This window comes from Xiphophorus hellerii, chromosome 22, assembly GCF_003331165.1.
Source record: "Xiphophorus hellerii strain 12219 chromosome 22, Xiphophorus_hellerii-4.1, whole genome shotgun sequence".
In the NCBI taxonomy this organism is placed as follows: Eukaryota; Metazoa; Chordata; class Actinopteri; order Cyprinodontiformes; family Poeciliidae; genus Xiphophorus; species Xiphophorus hellerii.
Genome location: NC_045693.1, coordinates 8662679 through 8689271, shown reverse-complemented (window position 1 = coordinate 8689271; position 26593 = coordinate 8662679). Strand labels below are relative to the sequence as shown.

General features: G+C 37.1%; 1 protein-coding gene across 1 annotated transcript in view; it reads left to right on the top strand.

Annotated features, from left to right (window-relative positions):
* Nucleotides 1–516: 516 nt before the first annotated feature.
* Nucleotides 517–26593, top strand: part of klhdc3 (kelch domain containing 3) — a 30965-nt gene continuing 4888 nt past the window's right edge. Inside the window, exons 1-10 of the mRNA XM_032553372.1 lie at nucleotides 517–646; nucleotides 2294–2536; nucleotides 5268–5444; nucleotides 5643–5758; nucleotides 5842–5913; nucleotides 7543–7756; nucleotides 8456–8542; nucleotides 10963–11071; nucleotides 23800–23873; nucleotides 25832–25910. Coding sequence (XP_032409263.1) covers nucleotides 2383–2536; nucleotides 5268–5444; nucleotides 5643–5758; nucleotides 5842–5913; nucleotides 7543–7756; nucleotides 8456–8542; nucleotides 10963–11071; nucleotides 23800–23873; nucleotides 25832–25910 — 1082 coding nt within the window. The 5' untranslated portion in view covers nucleotides 517–646; nucleotides 2294–2382. The remainder of the gene's footprint in view (nucleotides 647–2293; nucleotides 2537–5267; nucleotides 5445–5642; nucleotides 5759–5841; nucleotides 5914–7542; nucleotides 7757–8455; nucleotides 8543–10962; nucleotides 11072–23799; nucleotides 23874–25831; nucleotides 25911–26593) is intronic.

Here is a 26593-nt window from a genome sequence, read left to right as displayed (position 1 = left end):
CCATAAAGTTCTGATCTCTGTCACTGAAAATTTCTGAGGGTGAGCGAATAGGGCAGCCAACAAATGTGACTCAGTTACCACTCAAATAATTTAGGATTTAACTGGTATTTATGTTTTTTTTCTTTTAGCTAAAAGAAACGCTTAGGCTGATTTAATGTTTAAAGTTTAGTTTGACTGAAAGCCAGGCTGTGGAAAAAATAGGTTAAATTGGGTTTAAAATTTGATATTTAAAGTCTAAAATGAATATAAGTGCAGATATTTGTTTATCATTTGCTGTGTTTAAAATATATTTGACTGATTTACCTATTTTTATTGACTTGGAAATCTGCGGTTTTACTTTGTATGTCCTTCATTCTGATACTGATTTAAGATAACTGTGTTTTAGTCCTCAGTAATGTCAGGAATTTGTAGAAAAACATGTGGACGTGACAGACCTCCTAATCGTTATTTCTTTTACATGCATGCGGAGGATTGTGGTTGAGAAATTTGAAAACATGCCTTCCTGAACATGAAAACCTCCACACCTCCGACAGATGGCGCTAACAGTCACCGGCTTCCACTTTCATGACATCACGGTGAGGGCTCTTCTTACTGGATAGTTCTGCCTGTATAAACACCAGTTAACGACAAGCTCCTCAATCCAAAGGTAGATAAACTCCATACTTGTTTCACCTTCTCTCAAATAAGCCATTTGTGACTTTTGCAAGTGCAAGAAATAAACGCAGTTGCTTGTTGGTTGTTTTTGTGCTTTAGTGGTAGCTAGCTAACAGCTAAGTCAGGCAGTTAGCTTCAGTTGATTAGCTTTAGCTTAGCTTCTCAACAGCTGGGTATCAAACTGCTGCTTTCTGTGGCTATTAAAAAGCTACGCCGAGGACGTTGTGAACGTGGGCATATTAAAAAACAATTGACCTTGGCGCTTTGTCGCTGTTTTTATTTTTTATATATATATTTTTTATCTTCAATAGCTTGTGTTATCCATTAACTGATAACGTTAGCCAGCCTCGGTAGCTGTTGTGTGAGTCGTTATCTTGGCTTTATCTGAAAAACCTCAATGCAACTGGATCTAGGCTAATCGTTGAAGTGTTATTTAGTACTCCTGATCAATATCAGGTGTACACGTAATGAATTAAGTGGTATAACTTGCATTTATTACACATTGAGGCTGGTTTGGCAGCTGTCAGTGCCATTGCAACTCATCCGATATCAGTGTTTTCCAGATCAGTAGGTCAGGATGTTAAAAGCTGCCCAACTATCATTGTTGTCAAAGTTGTTGTTGGGCACACGAGATAATATACACGTAGCACAATCGAGATGTTATTTGTTTCTTTGTGATATATTCAGATCAGTCTGGGGGAACAGCCTCTTTCAGCTTTACATAACTTGTCATTTTGACTAATGTGGTCCCGAACATACGTGGCAGTTTGTTGACTACGGCTTGTCACAAAACACTGATGGACTGATAAACAAAGCAATGTGTTAAACTGACACCGATTTCCCCTTAAACTCGGGATTGACTCCTGTTGCACCTCAAAAGTTATGTGGGATCAAAATAGACATCTATGTTTAATAGTCATCTGGGGATTTTATTTTTAAGAGCAGACAAAAGGTTGAAGGTCAGTGAGTAACTGGGCCATAGAGACATAATAAACAACCAGAAAGTACAGTGTTTATTATTAAGTCTACTTGTGTTTCAGATGGCAGTTTCATATTTTTGAATCATGCTGATGTCTAATATTATTATTAATGGTTCTCCATTTCTCATGACATTTTCTGTTCCTCACAAACAAAATTAGCAATTGAAAATATTTTCAGGTAACTGTTGTTCTTTGTAAATTTTAGGTAAGAAACTAAATCTTGCATTTCATGGGTGGATAATTATGCATAGCCAACTACTTACACGACCAGTTCACAGTTTACAAATGCTATTAGGTGCTTTAATATAGCTATAAACAGTAAATGAACTCTATTTGAGCAGTGACTGCTTATTTCATGCACACCTGCGGAAATACAACTTATTTATTGATAAGGTACTCCACTAAAAGGTTGAGTTTATGTATTTATGACATACTGAAAAGCGTATTTGGAACCAGTGGGAGGTCCCCGAGAGGGGGAGTGAACAGAAAGAATGAGGACTGGTAGGTGTAGGTCTAATCACCTCTTAAAATACTCTCCCAGCTTAGAAACAGGGGCTTGTGAGGCTGTCAGCAACTTCAGAGCTCAGTTACACTTGGGCTTTCCTTTGTTGTATCTTGCAGATGGAGTAACTATATAGCTCTTGCTGTTTTGGTTACAGGAATCAATGGTATGGACTTGTCTGGGTCCAAGCGGGTAATAAAGTGATGGTCTAAAGACTCGCAATCACAAGGGGTGCTTGCGCCTGGAATGTTGCGCTGGTCGGTGCATCTAGAAGGAGGGCCACGGAGAGTCAACCATGCTGCTGTGGCGGTGGGGCACAAGGTCTACTCCTTTGGGGGCTACTGCTCTGGGGAGGACTACGAGACGCTGCGTCAGATCGATGTGCATGTCTTCAACTCAGGTAGGCAGTGAACGTGATTTTTTATCTGAAATGATATCTACACGTGTTTTATTGTGTGCAGAACTATAATTTGTTGTAGGTGGCAAGTGTGGCTGTTTAGGGGCTCAGTTGTTTAACTTTTTGTAAATTAAAGAAAATAAGTATAGTTTTAATATCTTAAGCACTTGTCCAAGCATGAAAATCTTAGAATGATGGAAAGTAAGATGGAATATTTACGTCATAATGTCAGGAGATAAAAACTGTAGTCATAAATGTATTACGTAATGTAGGAATTATTGAGGCTACTGCAAAAGCCTCAATGTCTGGGAATTGGTTGGATTGAGGTTCTTGAGGCAAAATGATCTTGAATAAAAATGCGGTAGTTTCATAGTATCACAGCATTTCTACAAAGGTTCTTTTAGCAAAAAATGCACGTTACATGCAGTGGTGGCTGCATGTAGGATTTCCTCCCAATTCAGGTTGCTGCTGAGCTCCGGTGGGTTAAGCAGGCCCAGCTGATTTCACTCTGCCTCTTGATTAGCAGGGTATGAGGCTAGCTGGGAAACTCACTTTCAGAGCCTCTTGGCCAATTGGGCAACATGTGTGCTGCAGCTTTGTGGTGCTGTGTTGGAGGATTGCTAGAAACCCTGGTTTTTGTTGTTATTCTCCCCTTTCTTTTAGGTTCTCATGTTCACCTTTGAGACTTCTTCTGGTCCCCCTTAAAGAATAAGCCCTTTAACTTTACCCTCCTGGTTTTTATCTCTTCATTTTTTCCCTGGTTTATCTATTGTTACAGCCCCCCTCCAAAACCCCTGGACTTCCTTGGGGATATAACAATGCATCATATGATATAAAAACAGTTCTTTAATATCAAAAGCATCAGTAATTCATGTCGCTTTAAAATAAACAAACCAACTGATTATTATAAATATAAAAATGTTAAATATAACATTGATGTGCATAGATAAAATATGAAACACCACCTGTTGGAATTTAGTAATTAGTTTTTTATAGCTCCAGTTTACAGCAAATGTTACCTTATGCCACTTTACAAGATAAACAGATCAAATTAATATGCAAAAATGTATAATCAAGACACTTCAATTATAAACTGATGCAGATCCAGTTACATTACCAGTAGTACAATAGATTCAAAACAACTTTATTATGTCACCTGGTAAAACAGTGGAAAGGAACAACACCTTTTTAATTGAAAGAAACTTCCAGATCTGTAAGGGCAATCATCTCCTGCAACCAACCGGAGCACTATGTGTGGTTACTTATACAGAATATTATATTTTTTTAGCTGTTTTGCTCTTTATAGAATAAAACAGCTTGGTTATTTCTCATCCTATCCTGCGCGTCTTTTTCATGACCCACATTGACCTTGTGAGTGAAAAGTGAGTGAAAAGTGTAGATGCACATTACTGTGCTCCATATAAACAGGAAAAAAAACTCCAGTCACTCCAGTCACAGCCTTGTAGTAAACAGGCTTTAAACCACAGGAGAGGTTTGACAGAAACCTCCCCTTATGATTAAGCTCCACCACTTTCACTGCAGCTAACAGTTAGGCTCCAGGATTTCCATTGTGGTTAGTTTATTTGGTCCCGTCAGATGTTTTTCAGTTGCTAACTCACAAACACAGCTGTTATCTTGGAAGTTGTCACCCCGACTCATATAGAACTGGTTCCGTTGCTTCCTCCTGACCCATATACTATTGGTTTTTCCTCTGTGAGGTCAGCCAGCTGCTTTAACAGTTGCTCAAGTAGCGTGATCTTACCTGCCGTTGGAATATCCTAAAAAGTTTATCTAGAACTAGATTTGAAGCTAATTGTAAATAACGCACCATAAATATTGATTATTACCATTTGGCTCCTTTTCTGTGCTCCTTTTCATTACAATTGTTTATAGCCTTTGTTTTTGTCCTAAGATACAGTTAAATTTGGATTGTCAATCTGAATCACCCTGGTTTGTATTTTTCAGGTATTATATTTCTTTTCACTTCTGTATCATTTTTTTAAATATTTATTTTATGATGAGGAAATTGCCTAATGATTAGGGGTGTCCAAAGTGCGACTCAGAGACTGTTTGTGGCCTTTGGAATAATTTTGCGACCTGACTGCAGTTCAAAAATGGTAGAAATTATTTTGCCCTCTGGAAATGAACACTTTTTGTAAACATTTCCATGACAGGGTTATAGCTTCTTAAACAGAAAATATCAAGTACAACACAAAGTTTTTTTTATTAGTGCTTGTATTTTGTTTGTCATTCCACAAAGATCTAGATATTTTTTACCCTGAAACCCACAGGGCATCCCTAGCCATTATACTTGGTTTAACAAGGCAAAGATTTTTTGCTGGTGGAAATAAAGACATTAAAAATGCTATAAAAACATTTTATAGACCAACAAAATGAAAAAAAAATAATAGGTTTGAAAAGTTTAAAAACCATAAAAATGAAGACAAATGTCATACTAATGTCTGTTTCATTACAATATTAGTGGTTTAAAGCTCCTTAATTTTTACATGTTTTCCAGTGGACACTGGTTTAATTTATTATTAAAAGTCTTGAGTTGGAGAGAAAAAGCTAATTTTGGCACCTGAGAACTTTCAACTTGGGAATTTTGGCCCTTGGTGCAAAAGGTTTGGACACCACTGATCATTTAATCTGTACTGACCAGTTATATAGCAGATGGTAATAAGTCTTGTTCACTTCATTTAAGAAGCTGTTGTTGGCTACCTGTGTATCACAGTGTCTCTGCGCTGGATGAAGTTGCCCCCAGTGAGGACGGGGGGACACGAACGGGCTCGTGAAGTGCCGTACATGCGTTACGGCCACACAGCTGTGCTGCTGGATGATACGATCTACCTCTGGGGCGGGCGTAACGACACAGAGGGGGCCTGCAACGTGCTGTACGCCTTTGATGTCAGTAAGTAGACCCTCGTCTCACTTGTGCTGTCGAGCGGCTGTGTTTCCTCTCAGGTGCGCACGTTTGATGTCAATGTTCTTTCAGACAAAACCGTTTGTCAAGTTGGAAAGCTGTGACACCTGCATATGTGTCTAGTGGTTTTATGATGTTGCACATGATTTAAATGTCAGCATTTTCTAACCAGTTTGCGCTTCTTAGATACCCACAGGTGGTTCACGCCCAAGATTTCAGGGGCAGTTCCTGGGGCGAGGGATGGCCACTCAGCCTGTGTGCTAGGAAAGGCCATGTACATATTTGGAGGATACGAACAGCTGGTGAGTGTGTGTCAGTATTTACTTTTAACCTACGTTTTAGAGAAATATAAATATTTAAAGTTATACTTCTCTTGGTGTTTCAGGCTGACTGCTTTTCTAATGACATTCACCGTCTGGATACCACCACCATGGTTTGGTCGCTAATTAATGCCAGAGTGAGTCAAAATCATCAGCTGGTCCTTATTTTTAAAGCAGATAGGATGTTTTGTACCACACAGTAACAACAGTTTTCATCTTATTTTCTAACTGAGAAAATATTGATATCAAGGTTGCCCTGAGGTGCTAACCACTTCAACATTAACATAGCACAATTACAAATTTAAAAACACAACAACATTAACGAAGCACAATTACAAATTACAAAACACAACATTAACGAAGCACAATTACAAATTCAAAAACACAACAACATTAACGAAGCACAATTACAAATTCAAAAACACAACATTAACAAAATGGAAAGGGTATGTCCCAGTTGGAGACCTGTAAACAATGTGTGTGTTTTTGTTGTTTGCACCTCAGGGCCACCATACAAGAGATAATTATTGTAATTGTGAAAGGAATGCTTTTCTCCTAAGACTCATGTTTTTTTTTACAATTAAGAGTTTTTCTTTTCCTGAGCCTTATTATTATGAATTCTCAAATGGCTTTTATTGTCTTCCTCTCCTTGCATAACAACTGGTGAAAAGAAGAAAAAAACATCTGCACATTCTGGTAATGCAGACATGTGAAAGGCTTTAGCATGGCTCCAGGCCACCTGAATGTGCAGGGAGCAAAGACTTTTCTTTGTTTTCCAAAGCGCTATTCATTAACAACAGAGACAGTTTTGCTTTTGCATGTTTATTCTTTCGCAACAACAGGGAGCTGTATTATACTAATAAACTCTGTCCCTGTTACGACACAGTGATGTTTGAAAAGAGGTTTAGATTTAGGTTTTCATCTTGCAGTTGGTAAGTAGTTCCACTAGCTGGTGCTGTTGTCCTTTTCTGTCAGTGTGAGAATGGTTTTGTGAACTGTATTTGAACTCAAGTTTTTAATTTAAGTGCATAAAACTGTAAATTTAAAATAATATTGCCCAATAAAGAACACCTCAGGTTTTTAATTTTTACTGTTAAATATAAGGCTGCCTCTAACAACTATGCATATTTTGTCGTTCTACAAACATCAAAACAATCATAGTTTTTTATTTTTTTACAGCCAATTTTGGCATTTATTTTATACCTTATAAATAAATCATGAAACACATAAAAAGGTTATTTTTACTCCCTGTTTGTGCTAGCCTGGGCAGTAGCAGTGTTTGTGATTCTTCTTGATGAGTCTCCTACATCACTCTTGAGGAATTTAAGACCAATATTTTCATAGCTGTCTGAATTCACCGGCATGTTCACCTCCAAATGGCTTACAAAAACCAAAATAATGTTTTATGAGAGACCTAGTTGAAGTCCAGACGTAAATCCAATTGATTTGTACCACCATGATTGATCGACTGGATGGACGTCCGAAAAGTGGAGCAACTGGCAATTTTCTAAACAGTTGAGATCAAACCAATGTTTCAATTTCTCTATTTTTTGACCCGAGAATAAAATTTATAAGAAATAAAAAGTGAATTTTAGTTGCATTCTGCATGTTTATTAAATATGTGAAGTAGCAGCGGCTCATATGAATAGAGCTGTCAAAAAAAAATACTTCTTGAGACAAACTTTTTCAATGCACAGTAAATATAAAAAGTCTGGACAATGTGTTCAGCACCTTCATCAACCATGTTTGTTTTCTTTTTTTCCAAGGGCACACCGGCACGATGGAGAGACTTCCACTCAGCCACCATCATTGGGACAAAAATGTTTGTGTTTGGAGGGAGGGCAGACCGCTTTGGCCCCTTCCACTCCAACAACGAGATCTACTGCAATAAGATCAAAGTGTTTGACACAGAGACCAACTGCTGGCTGAGCACCCCAACCACACAGCTGTCGCCAGAGGGACGCAGGAGTCATTCAGCCTGTAAGAAATAAACATGCACAAATAATGTGTGTTGCATCTGTTTTTTGGATTTTACTTGTCCAATATTAAGATTATAATTTTTATTCTATTCTCATATTTATGTGATGAAAGTATAAAAAGAACTAGCGTACCGTTCTAGTCAGAAGCTTGCATACACTCATGTTGTGGATATATGTCATATTAATATTTTGACTTTTAATAACTTATTTGAACTATATTTTCCAGGGTGGGATTATTAGTTAAACAACTTTTTGTTTTTTCAAGATTTTCTCTAATTCAAACAGAATCAAAAATTGACTCTGTTGCATAACAACTGATTTTATCAGACTCAAATATATACATACACCACCACAAATGTGTGGAAACCAACAAATAAAAATGAACTCTTCTAACTTTGATAAGAATAGTGACCAAATACTCAACCAGAGTTTTTACCAAAATGGTTGGAGGGAAAATTATTCATTTTAGCCTCAATGTTCAATTTCATGCCTGTGAGAATTTGAGAAAATCCACAATAAATTGAAAAACTTCTTGAATTGAAAATCCATTGAAGTAGTTTCCTGTTTACAAAAAAGACCCAAATAAATCACATTCATATCCATGATGGTTGTACTTTTCTTACTAGCATTTCATATGTTGCCATATTCTTTTAACTGTTTATCTTTGTGACGAGTCACAGAACTGTTGATTTGTGTTCAGTCTGCTACAATGGAGAGCTCTACATATTTGGAGGCTACAATGCCCGCCTGGACCGGCACTTCAACGACCTTTGGAAGTTTAATCCAGGTGATTTGTTTTCCGTCTTAAATCTATCTGGACAAAGGTGTCATGTTATTGTCTGCTGCTGATCTGTCTTTCCAGGAAGCTTTTCCTCCTTCATGTGTCATTACTGCTGATGTCTAGCGGAAATGCAGCCATTGCTGCGCTTATTTGCACTGCCCCACTTTTTGTCTTTTATCTGCAGACAATCATTCCCTGCCTTATTACATCATCGCCAGTTTCACAATGTTGTCTGGCTGCTCCCTTTTCATTGTGCATAGTGTTACCCAGATGACATATCTGTTGGGCCAGAAGCACTCAGATGAAAACCTGACAATAACTCTTGACAAATGTCAGCTCTCAACTCACTTTAATTGCTCTCCCTTGGGGAATGAAATGTGCTGTTGTTGCAACAAAAACATTGCTGTTATAGCTAAAGCAACACACCTGTGGTTTTCTGATTCTATCAGTTATTTTTCTATATCATGTTAAAATCAGACATGATTGTCTTCACATTTTGTGCGTCGGTGTAAATTGTTGGTATTTTTTGCAATTAAACCGACACAAAGTAGAGCATAGTGACTTGCAAGAAAAAGTTACAGGATTTTAAAATAATTTTTATGAAAAAAAAATCTTAGAAGTGTGGTGTGCATTTCAGTTCAACCCCCCTGAGTCAACACTTGGTAGAACCACCGTCAGCTCCAAAAAAAGAAAGTTCTTTGGTTTAGGGTTGAGATGATTAATAATTTTAATCATGATAAATTGATTTTTGAAATAATCGTCAAGTAATTTAGAAATTGATTAATAGTTAACTGGAGTATACAGACTTAGAAAGGCCATCTCCTGAAAAACAACACAGCCAGAGCAGTTATTAAGGCAATACTGAAAAAAATACAGGCATTTTGCTTTTAAGATGAAAAACTTTCTTTGTCTGTAAATCTCCTCTTCCCATGACTCCTCAAGTGGCCTAGTTTTAACTTCTCCTCGTTCAAATTCTGTAAAGATAAAAATCTTCTAATAAGCACCTTTTGCATCAAAAAATAGCCTTTCTGCTAATCTTGGGGCTTTTCACATGTTGATGTTAGAATTAGTTTCTTCAAAAGTAGATGCAGTTGCATCCTGTGCTTTGGTATAATCAAGCTTACGCTAAAAGAATGCTTTTAGCGTAAGCTTTTATTGCCTAAAATTGCATTTTAGGCAATAAAATGTTTATTATGTTTAAAAAAATGAAATTGAATAATTTGTTTATTTGCATCATTTAATGTATTTAGAATATAGTGTAATCTATACAATATGAATGTTTTTTAAAAATTCAATTAATCATCAGAATATTTGATTGAATAATCAATTACAGAAATTATCTTAAGTTTCTTCCCTGTTTTGGGTTTGCGAAGTTTAATGAGTTGTCAATTATTATGTGTAAAGTGAATTTCATATGACCTATTTACACAATTCAAACACTGCTTAAAACTTCTTTATTCCTGACTTGTCTGCTTTTGTTTCCGTCTTAAATTACACATATTCACACTTAATGTTTATTAAGTGGCTTCTGAAGGGAATTGGTTTCACTTGATTTAATTTATTAGTGTCAGAGTAAAGGGGGCTGCATTAAATTTCACAAATGGCCATTTTCAGACTCTTATCAGAATAAAAACCATGTATAGTTACTATTAAAGTCATTTAAACAGAGTGATGCAGATCTCTGCTATTTAGCCAAACTATTTGCCGTCCACTAGATGGCAGCACCTTGATTACAATCATAACGCTCCAGGTTTGAATGGCAGGTTGCTATAGAGATGTGGTGATGATTAAGGATGAGACTGTGAGGCTGCACTTAAGCCTTTTATGGAGCAAACAAGGAAGCCTCAACGTCATCATCATCATTCTGATTCAGAGCGGCAGAAAGGAGCTGAAATGTGAAGGTTGTTGTTTATGGGTGGTGAAAATTCTGTCTCGGTTTTCCATCCAGCCATTATGTTTCTGTGAATAAAAGCAAGACATCAACACAAGATCTTAAAACTTTAATCTGTGTCCCAGCAGTGTTTTTTTTAATGTATACATAAACAAGACATTAAGAAGAAAATATGTAGCTCTCTCAGACAGAGGCTGCAGTATATTATTTACATAAATGAGACAATACTTCTCACCGCACGTTGTTCACTTGAAGATGAAATATTTTCTTTTTTTAATTGCTGTTCGACTGTGAGAATTGTTTTTAATGAAGGAAGCTGATGAACTGCAGGAGCAGTAAAGAAATCACTATTAGCTCATGTAAGCTGAAGTGATGGAGAATTTCTATCTTGCACATCATCATTTAATGTGCCCAAGATTACTTTTATTTTTACTGTGTTTAATGTAAATGAGTCTGACTTTAAGAATTATTAAGTCTTCTTCTTTTATATTGTCATGGCTCACCTGATTTTTTTTCTTGAATTTCCACACAACAGAACAATTCTTGTGGAAGAAGGTAGAGCCAAAGGGGAAAGGCCCGTGTCCACGGCGGCGGCAGTGCTGCTGTATGGTCGGAGATCGAATTGTCCTCTTTGGAGGAACAAGGTCAGAAAATTTTTCTACTCATTTATCATATTTTTATAAATTTTATAAGCCAACCACTGTCTTCTTCCTAAACAGTTAATTATCCATGCATTAAAAAAATTAATGACACTTTTAGGCTTTTTTTTTTTTTTTACATATAGTTGTAAATTTATTTATTTATTTTGAAAAGTATTGATGGAAATACATGTAACAGCTTTTACAAAGACGAGCAATGATGCAAAAAAAAAATTACAACCACAGCTTGGCCCCAATTTGATTAGTGTTGAGGTTTGTGGATATAATACAAACTTTCTACATTTGGTATTCTTTGGACAATTGTGTGTCAAATTATTGTACATATTAAGCTAAAAGGTTTAATTAAACTAAAATGAGAAACAATGTTATACCTTACAGTAAATCTTATTTACAGTAAAAACTTTGTATTACTGTCAGTTTATTATATGGCATCAATTCACAACAAAGTTTTTCTTGAGGCACTTTACAAGAAAGCTAAAATTTCTGAAAAATATAATCAAATCAGTCAAATCATGTAGTCAAATTGTATTATAATTATACATTAAATTCAACAGTTATATTTATTTTATAAATCCAACTGGTAATCATATCTACCCTTAATTGTATAGCATACCATGCATAGACACATAAGAGATATTTGTCAAACGGTTATCTTTGCTTGTTTTGCCTAAAAAAATGGGAAAAACCTTAAAAAGGACTTTTAGAAAACCCACAGAAGACTTTTGAAAGTTTCAAAATCTTACTTCTTTAAACCTAAAATCAAGATGATTTAATTCTACATTTCCGATAATTACTGAATCGCTCCATCTATGGTAGTCCAACAAGAAGACTGAGGCTGTTTTCACACCTGAAAGATGTTAAAACAAATTCTGGTTCTTCCAGGAAATAATTTAAAAACAGTTTAGTGTTTTGAATTTGTATAAAATTTTTAGTTGAGTAAAGACATAAATACATAGAATCCTTCTTGAACATAAAAAACCAAGTGTTGTTCTGACTCTTTTTATTAGGAAAGCAAGCAGAGACTAAGAACTTTGTTTCTTTTGTACAACAAAGTGGAGGGTCTGCCGCCTGTAGACAGCAGGCTGATTATTCCCCTTGTTGCTTGTAAGACAGTAGTGATAGCCAGTGGTTTGAAGCTGGTTAGGTGCCGCTGGGCTGGTGACGGACTTGTGATAGGCCAGTAGCCAGCAGATTAATGAGGCAGCTTACGGCGTTGGCATGGTCTAAAGTTGTCTGAGTCCTGGGCTAGTGTTATCAACAATGCTACTGTTATCAGGCAGACCCCACGGGGACAACCTGACAACGGTTGAGAGAGCCGTGGATAAGGTCTTCTGAGCTCCACTCTGTCTACTGGCATCTACAGGAATCTGAAAACGGGTCCAAAGGCTGGAATTCTTTCAAAGCTTTATAATTCACCACATACAGTGACTTCCAGAAGTGTTGGTAGTCCTTGAATGTCTTTAGTTTTCTCATGTTATTTGTCATGTATTTGTTTTCAAGCCCACATTCAAGAGGCTTATGGTAACTCTGGATGAGCTGCACAAACCCGTAGCACAGTTGGTTCTGAACCTGGTCGGAGTTACCAACCCCTGGTTTGGATCAAAGTATGTTGATGTGTTGGAATGGCCGAGTTAAAGTTTGAACTGAAATCCTGTTGGAAATCTGGGGAAAGAAATGACAATAGTTGCACACATATTCACTCTCAGTCAGATCTGACTGATTTAGAGCTACGCCATGACACAGGACCTTCTTGCTATTTTTGATATTTATATTAAAAAAAATAAAACGGGTCACTTTCCTCATACTTGATATTTTTGCACTAGTTTGTGATGATATGTCACATAAAATTAATTAAGTTGTGTGATTTTAATGTAATGTGTGAAAAGAATATGAATACTTTTGTGCTATAATGTTGAGCAACACATTTCTCTTATTCTTTAATTTTAGAAGCCTGATGTTATATCTTGGAAAATGTGAATAATAAATATGAGCTGCAAATTCTTTGCTGAACAATAAAAACAACAAATTTGTAGTTTTAGTTTTTGACAGGGTTGTGAGATGGAAAGCTACACAAAATAAGAATGAAAAAAATAATTAGAAGCCCCTCTATGGTTTTGGATTTCCTCTGGGATTAGTCTGAGTTTTAGGAGTCATGATTTCCTGTTGAGAGCAGATAGAGACGAGTCTGCAGAGGGGAGTGTGTTTGAGCTGATGAAGTGTGAAGAGGAAGAAATCAAACATTGCAGAATATCTCCAACATCCTGTTTAAAATCCCAAGCAATTTAAGACTCTTGGTTAACATATGCAGACCTTCACCCTTGGTATTCCTGTAAAAAATCTTTTGTTTTGTCTGCAGTATTTCTAATACGCAGGATTTTGTTGCTAAGCAGATGTTCTGTGGTTTTAAATGCTGCCAAGATGTAGTTTTCAGTTACTGTACAAATGATTGCTTTATCCTCCCAGCCCATAAGAAAGCTGACCACACAGGTTCTTTTACCTAGAATTGCACATTTGTTTGTGTGAGCTCACTTAAGCCTCTTACACACAGGAAGTCCCATAAGCACATGCACAGACTAGACACACAAACAAACCCTAACAGCTTCTTATCGAACTCATTTGCCTGCTTTACTTCGAAAGTTGTTCTATTACGCTTCATTAGTTTTTTTAATTCCTGGGATGATTTGCATCAATAGCAGGTGGTTTTTCACTACAGACCACTTACTTAGAGAAAATATTGGCTTTATAATCACCCATTTCCGCTCTGTCTTGTTTATTTTTGCAGAAGAGCAGTTAAATGGGGTAAAAAGTTATTGGGTGTTTGTCTCCGCAACCTTGACAAATGCTCACATGGGCAATCATGAATTATCTTCTGGACACTTTGCTTGTGTTTTTTCTGGGCCTCCTCATTTTGCTGGGTTGTCTAAGGAAATTGTGTTGAAATTTATTGTCTACATTTTGTTTTTCTGCTTGGTCGTCCTTTCAGACTGATCCAAAACAGAACCCCTTCTGTTGATATTTGTTCCCACTTTGTGATATTTGCTTTACTTGAAGGAATTTGGTCAGAAGACATTTATTGCTTTAGTTTTAGACACTAGAGTTAATTAATGCAACACTACCATTGCCTTCAGCATGATATAAAGTGCTATATAAATTTATTGAAAATAAAGGAAACTTAAGGTAAAGCTGTAAAATTATAGGACAGTTTTATACATATCAGTTTGCAAAATCTTTAATAAGCCTATTTTTTCCTATGTTTATTTCTAATTAAACAGAACAATTGCCAATTTTTTGTGAAAGAATTTTTGACTTTTTCTAAAATAACTCAGCAAACATTGTTTGTGTGTCAGTGACAGGCTGGGTATTAGTAGCAGGCCTTTGTGTGCCACTTTCATCAGTCTAAACAGACTTGGTGAGCTGCAGAAAGGCGCGAAATTTTGCTCTGTCTCTGATTTATGACCTATGGGAGCGTTCTTCTCACCGGGTGCAATTTGATATGCCCTCAATGCCTCTGTTTCACTCATTTACCGGGACCTGCTCACTGCCCCACGAAGGACGACCCCACGCATGACTAACTCCACCTGCACTGACCTTCAACTAAGCACACACACCATGCAGATCTAAAACCCGAGAGTTTGTGTTTTATTTTTCGCCTTAGAAGGATTCTAGCTGCGTACGAAAGCAGTGCCACATAGATTATGGATCTCCTGCTGCAGCTATGGTGTCATTGTTGGCATTCATCATGTTGTGTTTAATTGCTTACGATAATCCCAGTTTGGACTAAATCAGGAAGCAGTTTAAGCGTAGGAACAGGGCATCCTATGAGGGACAGGATGCGAACAAGGACATGACAGATTGGCATGCTGGGAGCAGACAGTTCAGAATGTGTGAAGGGGAATTTGCCACAGATCTGTGAACGACCTGGCTATTGGAACATTTATTTTTTAGAAGAAAAGATTTTCTGCACAGCTCTAAAAACTGTAATGATTGTGCTAAAATGTTACCTTGTGATTGTAGGCTTTTTCCAAATGTCTGTATCTAAGTGATCTCAGTTGTGGGTGAAATGAAACCCTTCTAGTCCCCCAGTACCTCTATGGGGAAAGCGGATAACGGTGTTCGTTACGTTTCACTGCTGGCAGTAGAGAACAGTCATTTTACTTCATCAAAGCCTGAATGGTCCTTAGTGATAAATGGGTCTCTTTTAAGACTTCAGAGAATAAAGAACCGGTTCAGTCTTGGAAGTTTTTCTTTTAGCATGCAAAATATTTGTTATGGTGCCAGTAGTTACTCAGATACTAAAATACAGCAAGATCATATCAGCTTGATTTTTTTCTTTTCTGTCACCTGCGTACGACTGTTTTGTTTGCAATTTTTTTTCTTCTGACCTGTGAAGAAAATTTTCATGGCTCCAGAGATATTTTTGTTGCTTGTTTGGATTCAATAAGGCAGATGGAAGCAGCTATTGGTAATCGGACCTGATGTTGCTCACACGACTGATTGCAGTAAGGAGAAGCTGTTTGTGCATCCATAGGTTAAACAAGGCCAATGCAAATCCTGAAAGGCATAACCACAGTTTTTTTTTGTATAAAGTTTAGATGGGGTCAGTTCACAACAAATTTAATCTTAAGGCAGTTTACAAAATAGAGATCCAGTTTTCTGTCAAAAATTACAAACTCAGTTCAAACCAGCCCACTTCTTTCCAGTAAATTCCTATCATACAGTCACATACCAAATCTATACAAAATTCAGAATTTTAGTACAACATAATTTAATTACGTTATATATTTCCAGTTGGTACAACATTCTCAAGCTAACCTAGCTGATTCCTCTAGTTTATTGGTTTTGAGCAAGCAGAAGGAACCATTTAGTTTAAAAAGAACGAAATGTACAATACAACTAGGCTAAATTGTGTTTTCCAAATAAAAATCACTGGCTTAGGTCTGCTTACTAGAGTACACTCAGTTAATCACAGCTATAATGAAAACTGTGAATCTACCAATGAAAGAGACTCAGCCAAACACAGAAACTAGGGTACTTTCTATGGAAATAATATCTGAGAGGTCAATACTACACTATTAGTTGCAGCTAAAAACAGTAGACCATAAAAAAACACTTTTTATAAGACTTTATGTTCAATCCAGGTAAATTGTGCAAAGATGCACAGTTCGGATATTAGATAAGAAGCATTTTGTGGTTAAACTTTTGGATTTCAGCTAATCAGTGACTCATATGATGACAGTAGCAGTTGATGCTGCATTATAGTACCTTTCTTTCATTGTAATATTAATCTCCTGCTTAATGTCCAAATAACAATAATGATGAATCTGATTAAATCTAACAGTTCTCTTCTGCTGCCTTTCATTAGCTCTAATTTGTTCAGTAATTTGTTCAGCGTTTTAGTGAAATCTGCAGATTTTTGGCCTATTTTTGTGTACAACCAGTCTGACAGCTCAATTCCATCATTCTCTCTCTTTTCTGGTGCCTCTTTTTATTTTAGCTGTTTTTTTTCTTCATCTACTCACATGACACAATGACTCACAGCTCCCCTCATCACCTTACGTCAGCAGGGTGCACGTACACACCCACATGCTTGCTTTGCTGTGCCAGTCTTACTACATTTCTTCCATTTAGCATTAGGCAGTCACTAACTGACATCAAAAGCATGCTGACGACACTTCTAACTTTAGATGCTTCAATTATAAATGATCTTTTTTTAATGATTCTTTCTTATCTCAAGTCAATCTGCTAGTCTATTTCAAGTAATATTATTTAAATTTTCAGTGGATGTACACAGTGCATTCCAAAAGTATTTGCATCCTTTAAAACATGCGACAAACTCAAGATTTGCGGCCCAAATCCGGCCCACCTTTTCTTAAATTTGATTTTATCAGTCAAATTAAATCAGTTTTTATTTGGCTAGTGCCGCATTGCATGAGTGTGAAAAGATTTTCAATATTTTACTTTAAGAAGCACCCATTAAATACAAAGCTAATTCATTGAAAATGAAATGAAAAACTGATTCATTGTGGCTTGTGGCCTTTATGTCTCTGATAAAGAGCATAATCAGAAATACCTTGGTCTTTTAATAGTCATTTTCTCAACCTAATGTGTTCCGGAGTTCTAATTAGATTTTATGTGATAGATCAACCCAAACAGATTATTGTGAGGTAGTATAAAAATGAAAGATAGTTCTCCAATTCTTGTTACGTGGATTAAGTTTCTTTTTTAGAAAATAAGTGAAAAATATTGCATGGATTTCTTTTCAGTCCCTTTCCTTCTTTACTCCCCTAAACAAAATCCAAAATGTCAATTGAAAATGAAAATGCGGTTTTCCAGTGTCTCACACTTAAGTTTTGCCACTTTCATGTTTCAAGATGAAATATGGTAGATGTTGCTGGGGAGATGGTTAGATTTGATGGAAGTATGAATTGAGCCAATTACAATGCAGTCCTAGATAAAAAAGACTGCATTGTATTTGGCTCAACCCAATTGAGCCAATTGGATTGAGCTCATGATAGAGGCTGTAGTCCAAACAAAGACTGAAATTAAGACTTTAAAATTGAGGGTCACTCTTTCTCTCAGTTCATTCTGGCTAAGCTAAAGCTGCTTTTGGAAAATAAAATAGAGGTAGATCTATAAATCAACTACAGAGATACCCCAACTGATTTGCAGCTGTAACTACAAAATTAATCTATTAACCATTACAGTTATGCACTATTTTGTAACAGAATGTCACATAAAATCCTAGTAAAAAATAAAATAAATAAATACATTTATTTTGTTGTGCTTCTGCACAATGACAATTAAAGCTTTATGATTATGGTTGTAAGAAAGAATTTGTGAGTGTGTGTCCACTCTGAATGCTGAGCATGGGAGAGACCACACTGCTGGTAATCTCACTGGTAGCCAAAACAAAACCACCCACTTTAATCCACAAAAATCTCTCCATGATATTTAATCTCAGAAGAATTTAACGGGTCATTACAAAACTGAAAGTTGTGGAGGCAGGAATGTCCTGGAGAGTGCAGCCGTTTTGTTCAGCAGTTCATAAAGGTCAGGAATCTGGAGCTTTGATACCTTCTGTTGGGACATATTGTGGTTTATCAGAGGGCAGCTGTTACTCTGTGAGGTGTGGCTTGTTGTCGCTAAATGAAGCAGAGAATTTTACTAGAAAGACATTGCTGTGGAAATCCTAAATTGTGTTAATTTTTTTGCAGTCTAAAAGTAATAACTACATCTCCTTGTTTCCACCAAAACATGCCTGTCAACACACCATCAATTTCAAGCCAACACTAACTGTCATCTTTTGGCTTTAGTGTCAAAGGGTAAGCTCCAGAAGTTTCCTTTTATTAATTGTCTTTGTGCGCGTGCCTGTGTGTGTTAGTATGCCCCAGATAAAACCTGTCAAACAGTGAAGGCGACCCCCGCAGGATGTGGGGCATCTCGCGCGTGGCGGGACAAGACCCTGGGGCGGCGCAGCAACACTGTGATTTACTCTTCAAAGACAAGCTCATGATAGTATTTCATCTGCATTGTAACCCTCCTTAACCCGCTGGCTGGCTGTGTATATTAGGGTGTCGTCGGGCTGGGTCTTAGGCTGCAGTCCAAATAAACAGCCTGTAAAGGTGATTCTTTGTGACGCTGTCGTAAATCGATTTGTTTAAAAAAGACAGTCTGTTTTTGAATAACTGCTAACTCAACAACAAACTAAACGTTTTGCAGAAATAACTGTGCATCAGAAACAGAGTGTAGCATGTTTGCCTTATTAAAAGAAAGAAATCCAATTTACAGCAGCAAGACTCTTTCTCCAAAAACATTTATTGTACAGTTAAGCCTGTTGCAATAAGCAACTAATTAATTAATTGAATGATTAATTAAAAAGAGCTCAATAATTTCCATTCTGATGACTAGAAATTTTTGAAGAGCAATTTTACAAACATTGAAATCCATTTTTTTTATATAGTTTTGGTAGGGTGTGTTTTTTATTACATTTTATTTGTTGTTTTTATTTTGAATATTTAAAATATTTTCCAGTGCTAAGTGTTCTTTACAAATGCAATCAAAACAACTTTATTATCATTTATTCCAATAATTACAGGGACAATTTATCTTCCAGCAAAATTTGTTATCATGTCAGGCTTATGTAATTATGTCCACCTTTTACTTCTTCAGGTTAATCCTTTCTTATTGCTAACAATGCTTATCATTAGCATTTTGGCTAATTTTAGTTTACACACAAATTTTAACATACTGAATGGAGTAAGTCCATGTTACTGAACATGCTTGTGACTCTCCACATGCTATTGAGTACATTGTAGCTTATTTTAGCTAATTTTTAGCATCAGAACTCTGGGTTCCAACCAACATGCACACTTTGACAGGCCCCGTTTAAATTTCTTCATAAATTTTCTAGTGTTACCATTATTATTTGTAGCAGTGAGTTCAGCCAGTTGTGTTTCAGCATCACCCGTAAACCCAGCTGCCTTCGTCCACAGTGGCTGAAACTGGAGATAGGTGCTTGTTTGGGGCCGGCGTCCCCTTTGTCTAATCTAAAGTCAGGCGTCCCTCCCTGCAGGACTGATGTAGTTTGTGTCTCAATCTCTGCATGGGGTTTAGGCCTTGACAGCTAGAGCTCCTAATCCACTGTCCAGCCACGACCCAGGAGGGGCACTGATAGCCCTGGAAGACATGGGGTCTCAGTGATTAATCTATCATTCTGTGATAATTTACAATGTTGGATTCAATTAGGAAAATTTTAATCTCAGATCATTCCTGTCTCTGGCTGGAGTCATTGTAGATGTTAAGAAATCATCTACCTGCTTATAGAAGCTATCATTTAAAAATGTATATAAAAACTTATGCTTTATTAGTCCTGTTGGAAGGTTAAGAGCGTCTTTTGTTGATGCATATTTATAGTCATGTGGTTATCCAAATGGCCCCCTGTGTCCAGGTTGATGGACTAGAAGAAAAGAAACATCTTACTTCCTTTTGAGAAAGAAACATGGCAGACCTGGCTTTTCATGAACATACACATAAATGAAAATGTCAAAGGGAGTGAATTATTTTCAGACCACAACCTTTTTCAGCACTTTAATGTATTAACAAAACCACCGTAGAGGTTGTGAAATAATTTGAAGTCCCATCTGGCTGTCCTGATAAGATGCTTTGCAGGAAGTTGTTGTGTGTGATGAGTTCCTGTGGGTTAAGGGGGTCCCGAAAAAGAAGAGTTCAGTGGGAAGGAGAGAAAGGAAAAGGATGCAGATCATATCAGTCCAAGAATGAGGATATGGCCAATGAAGACAGTAAAAACATTGTTAGAAAAGGACAGGTTCCACATCTGAAGAACACAGAGAAAATCTCAGTTTTACCACTTTGTCTGTCTTTTTACAGTCTCTGGAAGTAATTTTTAATTTTACTGATCGTTCCTTTTCCTTCAGACTCTTGTTTCTGTGTCTGTTTTAGGTTTCAGGATGCTAGTTCAGCTCTGTCTTCTGCAGTTTCAAGGCCTTGGTTTAGAAGGTAATTAGGTGGAGTAGGCAGTGCAAGGGCTGGCAATTAGGTGATTAGACGCCCTCACTGAGTGTTGTTTGAAATAGCAACCGGTGTTGTTTTAGTGGGGGGAGCAGCATCACTCAGGCCTCATTCAGACTGGGAACCACTGCCACTGCAGGGGGAGGAACACTTTCACACACACTGATACTTTGCTGATCAAGTAACAAAGTGGCCCGTCAAACACCAGGATGCCACATAAAGTTGTACACAGTGACTTTCCCACTTCTTAATACCTCCAGTCCATCGTTCGTCCACCCTCTCGCTGTTTCTTCTGCCTTTACGGTTCAGTTCATTCTCTTCCTTTTTGTGGTGACCAATAAAGTATTAACATCCCCTGATGCACTGCTAAATTTCACACCCAGGCCGACAATACCAATGAGCAAGCGAGAAACTTTTATCTAGGAGGATGCAATCATCAGCTTACTTGTTAACACTATAACTGCTATTCAAACATCGTCTTATCTGCTCTGCTTCACATGTCAGCATCTTCAACCTGAACCGTCTCTTCTGAGCGAGTCTGCACAGTAGTTCACAGCTACTGAGCTGTGCTTTTCAGATACAGATGTTAGTATTCTGGGCTATATATTGAATTGCAGGTACTATTGCGATATCAATGTGTGGAATATCTTAGTTGCCAAAGAGCTTTGATGCAATGCTTGGAAGCCCAGGACAGTGTATTGGAAAGGTTTTCACACCCTTTATATTTTTCTGCCTGGTTTCATATTACAACGAATAACTTGAATGTCTTTTGTTAGAGGTTTATAAAAAAAATAAATCACATTCTTCAATAAATATGCATTGTTACATGGAATTTTCACATAAAAAGGCTAAAAACTAACCTTCCAGCCACAGAACACACATTTTTAAAACATCACTGAGAGCATCACCTTCCAGCAAGACAATGACCGTAAACGAACAGACAGAGCTGCAGTGGTTCAGATAAAAGCATGTTCATGTGTTAAAATGATCCTGTTAAAGCTGACATGTAAATCCTCTTACAAATTTAGGGCATGACTGAAAATTTGATGTTTACAAACATAAACAAATCTGACTGAGGTTGTACTGCTTTTCATAAAAGAAAAGGGTTAAATTTTAGTCTAGAGATTTGCAAAGTTGGTAGAGGCATAACCCTGAAGACTATCGGCTGCAGTAAAGCAAATAATGATTCTACAATGATTAGGTGACTAATTCTGAATGATTGCTGCACTTTTAAGCTTTTAATTTCTAAAATAAAACCTTGTGAAAGCCATTCATCCTTCTCAGGCAGCATGGCCAGCTCCCTCCTGCTGTCCAGATGCATGGTAGGTTAATTGGTCTCTCTAAATTGTCTTTAGATGTGTGAGTTTCTGTGTTGGCCTGATGAATCCAGGGTGAATCCACCACTGTTTTGCCTGAAAACGGGCAAAACAAAAATATATAGTTTTTTTAATGTTATGATCATCATGAAAGTTTTGTTCATCATTGCCCTTTAAAACCTTGTATTTATTGTTGTCCTTGCACCTTTCTAATTTATTGCTGGCTGATGTTTGCATTAAGCTCACTAGTAAAAACATATTTAAAGACCTGAGTAATGTTTCGACTCGGGGTGTTCTTCTAAGGTGCAGAGGCCGGGTCACCTCTTCAGGGCAGGGGGCTGTAATGACTTCCCCATCTGGACCCCTGGGACGATGGTGCTCGTGCTCAGCACCTCTCCTGGCCGCCTTAAGTCCGCCGCCTTGTTTGTTTAGGGAAGATTAGCAACGTAAAACCCTTACAACATCCTGAACACGCAGCGAGAGGGAGATGTGCTGGAGAAGAGAATAGAGATTGATGGGTAAAAAGATAGACGAGGGTAGGGTGTGCTACGGGAGACAGATTGTTTTTAAAAGAAATGAAAGAAAACAGAAAATTTACAATAATTTGAAGTGGTACCATTTATCTAGAGTGTTTCTTCATTTCTTTTCTCTTGATTGAAAAATAAAAGTATTCATACTCCTTAAAAAATTACTTCATCTCATGTCACAAATATCAATGGATTTTATTGACATTGTTTTATTTCTTTTTTTTTTTTTTTTTTTTTTTACAAATAAAAATACTGACATGTTATTGTATTTACATTCAACCCCCTGAGTCAGCACTTTGTAAAAACATCTGTCTCAATGATTTTACCTGCAGATCTTACAGAAACTGTTGCAAAGTTCCTCATGCCCATTCAAACTGGATGGGGAGCTTCTATGAGCATCAGTTTGCAAACCTTTCCATTCATTTTCAACTGCCTCAATTCCTGGACTTTACTTAGCGCATGAGCATGCTTTAATCTAAAACCAAAAGGTTCAGTAAAAGCTTTTGCAAGGCACCGTAAAGTTTCTGTAGCGACTGATCTTGGCTGTGTAGATCAGTGTAATACATATTTACGGTCTCCTAAATGCTTGGTGATGGCACAGGTCTGGCTGAATGTCTCCTTTGGGTTGTGTGAAAGTGTCAAGAGAAATGTAATCATCTTATTTAGACAGGTCTCTGTGCATTGTTATTGTGTCTGTAAAATAGTTATGGGGATCTAGTACGCATAAAACTCTGCCTTTAGAAAATAAATCACTCCTAAAAGATTAACTTCCTTTGGCTCCAGGGTATTTATTACAGTAATGTTTTGTTTTATGAAGCATCGTTCTACTTGGTCAGGTTTTTCATTATTATTAATTGCTTAAAATATCTCTGGATAGTTAGAATTTGGCATAGTTTTCTTTCTTAGCCTGTGGTGGTTCAGGTGGGTCACAGGTGTGCGTGTGGGGGTGTGTGTGCATGCTTAGCTGTGGCAGGAAACAGATGTGCAGTGATATCATCGACTGCATAGGTCTGGGAGTCTATCAGCTCTGGCCAGCCTGCCGTCTCGGTGCAGTGCTCCACTTCCTGTGGGCTTAAATCACGAACGTCCATGATAAGGAGAGCAATGCGGCCGGTCCTGCTTATTGGCAAAAATCTGAGAGTCCCTGATTAAAAAGTTCAGGATTAAACAACAGAATGAAGACAGCAGATGAGATACTGCTGGTTTCAAGTCCCATAAATGGCTCCATTAGAGAGTTTGGAGTGAAAAACATCCTCGGAAGCTGTTTGGATCTCGATCATGAGAGCAGGAAGTGTGAGAACTCACTCTAACCTTACTCTGATTGTTTTTTTCTCTTTGACAGCCCCTGCCCAGAGCAAGGGATGGGGGATGAATTTAACCTCATGGATCATTCAGACTTGTACATCTTAGACTTCAGTGAGTATTCCTGTTGTTCTTGTGCTTTCTTTTTTACCACCACTTGTTAAAAATGACTTTTCTATCTTGAATTATCAAACACGTTCAGTAAAGTTTAATAATGATGATTCATTCAGAAGCTGAAAAGGAGAGATACTGATACTGTTTTTCTTTTAAAGTTTCTTTTTGTTAAAACCACAGATGTTCAGAAACTGTTACATACAATCTCTATGAAATGTGATGGAGAAGAGAACACAACACAAACTCTAAAACACAAACTAATTAACAGTTCAAACTCACTATAGGATCATAAAGGTCACATTCATTTTGCACCTTTTAATTATTTATTAGAAACGTTTCATTGGTAAATGATTATATTCCATTCAACTTCACTAAAATTTGAAAAGAAGAACTGAATAGACAAGTTTTAATTAACTGTAATTAATTTTCTCTATTCTCCACAGGCTCAAAGCTACACATAGAAACGCAAATAAATACAAACACCCCAGTTTATATTTAGTTGGATGTCCTCTATCAAACTGCACCTCTACCACACACTTTTCAAATCTACAACAAGTTTAATTCCGGCAATTTGTTTTCTGAAGTTGTTGATTTTGAACGCAGTCCAAAACTTTTCATGAGGTTTAGGCTTTCAGAAATATCTGGGTGTTGGTTTGAGTCAAATGTTAGGGATTTGTGGATAGCTGTCTGCTTTATGCCATTCAGCAGACTGGTAGTATAATAACCCCACAGCATGATGTTGCCACCGCTATGCGTGACACTGATGCTGGTTTTGAAAGCGTCACCTTGAATCCTGGGTTTTTCGAGGCTCCAACCTCAACACTGTTAAGAAATCTCTGGGTTCTGTTTAAAAAACAATCATTTTAAATTCATTCTACCAAGAAAAGTGATAGAAATTTCCACCCAGAATCATGAAAGAAGCTTGTGATTAGGGCTGCAACTAATATTCATTTTATTAATCAATTAATCTATCGAATATTTTGAAAATGTTTCTATTTTTGTTCAGTTCTGGCTCAATTCACCTTTTCTTTAGCCCATATGCTCCAGTTGACGATTAATCGATTACTAAATTAGTTGCAGAATATTTTTGATAATTGATTCATCACGATTAATCCAATTTATTTCAGCTCTACTTGTGAAGCTACTTGTGATAGCTTTAAACAAATGTGTGGTTTGTGTTCATTTTGATTAATGAGCAAATTTTATTAAAGTTGTTTATTATATGATCATTCCACCATGAATAAAAAACAGAAAATATTTTGAAAATCATTGCCCAAGAGAAGTGTATGTAAACTTTTAACCATAGTTGTACAGTGGATAAACAATTTTTAGTTAAGGAGTTGTAAAAGTCCCATTTTTTTGACCATGCCGAAAAAAAAAGCAACGAACTATTACACCCTATTGCAACTTGTCTGGCGTGTCTTCACTGCTTCATTTCTCACTGGCCTTTCACAGTGGGCGCTTCCGCCTCATTGACACCCAAATATAGTCATGCATCCTGCCTGCTTGGGACGGGCCTGCAGAGCTTTCTGGTCACAGTTTGGCTTCGTGTGGGTGGGCTTGCACAGGGACTGGCTGTACCCGGTGGCATCCCCTGTGCCATACGCGTCCCAGCGCCAGTCACATGTGTCCTCCTCACACTGCTCATCAGTGAGCATATGGCCAAACAGCCATGACGGCGACACTAAGAGGAAGTTTGTAGGTAAATTTAGAACGCAGGTTTGTAACAAGATGAGTTGACGCTTGCGTCACTTCCCTCGTATGTAAATGTCGTTGTTTTGTTTCTGACTGTGGCCTGCTTTCCGACCACTTCAGGATGATTTTACATCATAGAGAAGAAATCTATGGATCTTAGTTGTATTGCAGTGTCAGGTTGAATTCCCACAGCTGAGATGTATATTTGTAGCATGAATATAATTAGTTGCTCTGACTCACTTCACTTTCTGTTTTTTTTACAGGCCCTAATTTGAAGACATTATGCAAAATAGCTGTTATTCAGTACAGTCTGGAGCAATCAGGACTCCCACATGATATCAGGTCAGAGATGCATCCTCCTCTCATTAACGCTGTTTTGTCACAGAACCCACACATTTTAGGTCCTGTTATTCTTGTCACTCTCAGTAATAAGGTTATTTATCAAAAAGGCAAATTATAACTTATTATCCTTCATTCAGCTAGTGGCGTACTAATGTACATTTTACACATAATTATACCTCAGCTAATAGCAGAAAAGTTTGTTTTATAAAAGAATCAAATAATCATGAAGAAACGTTAAGCGGACTGTGACGTATTTTGTCTGAGCCTTGGGCTCAGACGTTTACATCACATGGATGCCGCCTCATTGTCCGGCAGAATAAAATCGGAAACCGGTAAACTTACTCAGGCATAAATGTGTTATTAGATTGTATTATTTTGGCAGTGAAATAAGTGATAGCTTGGAAGTAAAGGTCTGAAATTTTCACAAAATGAAAACCTTCAGTAAAAATACTAGTTTCATCCCATTAATTTATTTACAACAAAATTAAAAAAAAAACAGCGCAACAATATAGCTAAAAGAGAAAGCAGTTATTCTTTTTTATTTAATTCCCTTTTTTATTGAAATTGCACTTTGCAGAAGGAAAAACAGTCTTGACTGTTTGTTTTTCTTCCTCACTTCTCTTTGTATTTTCAATCTACTCTGACAGAATCTTTTTAACAGATTAGAGGAAAAAACCATAAAA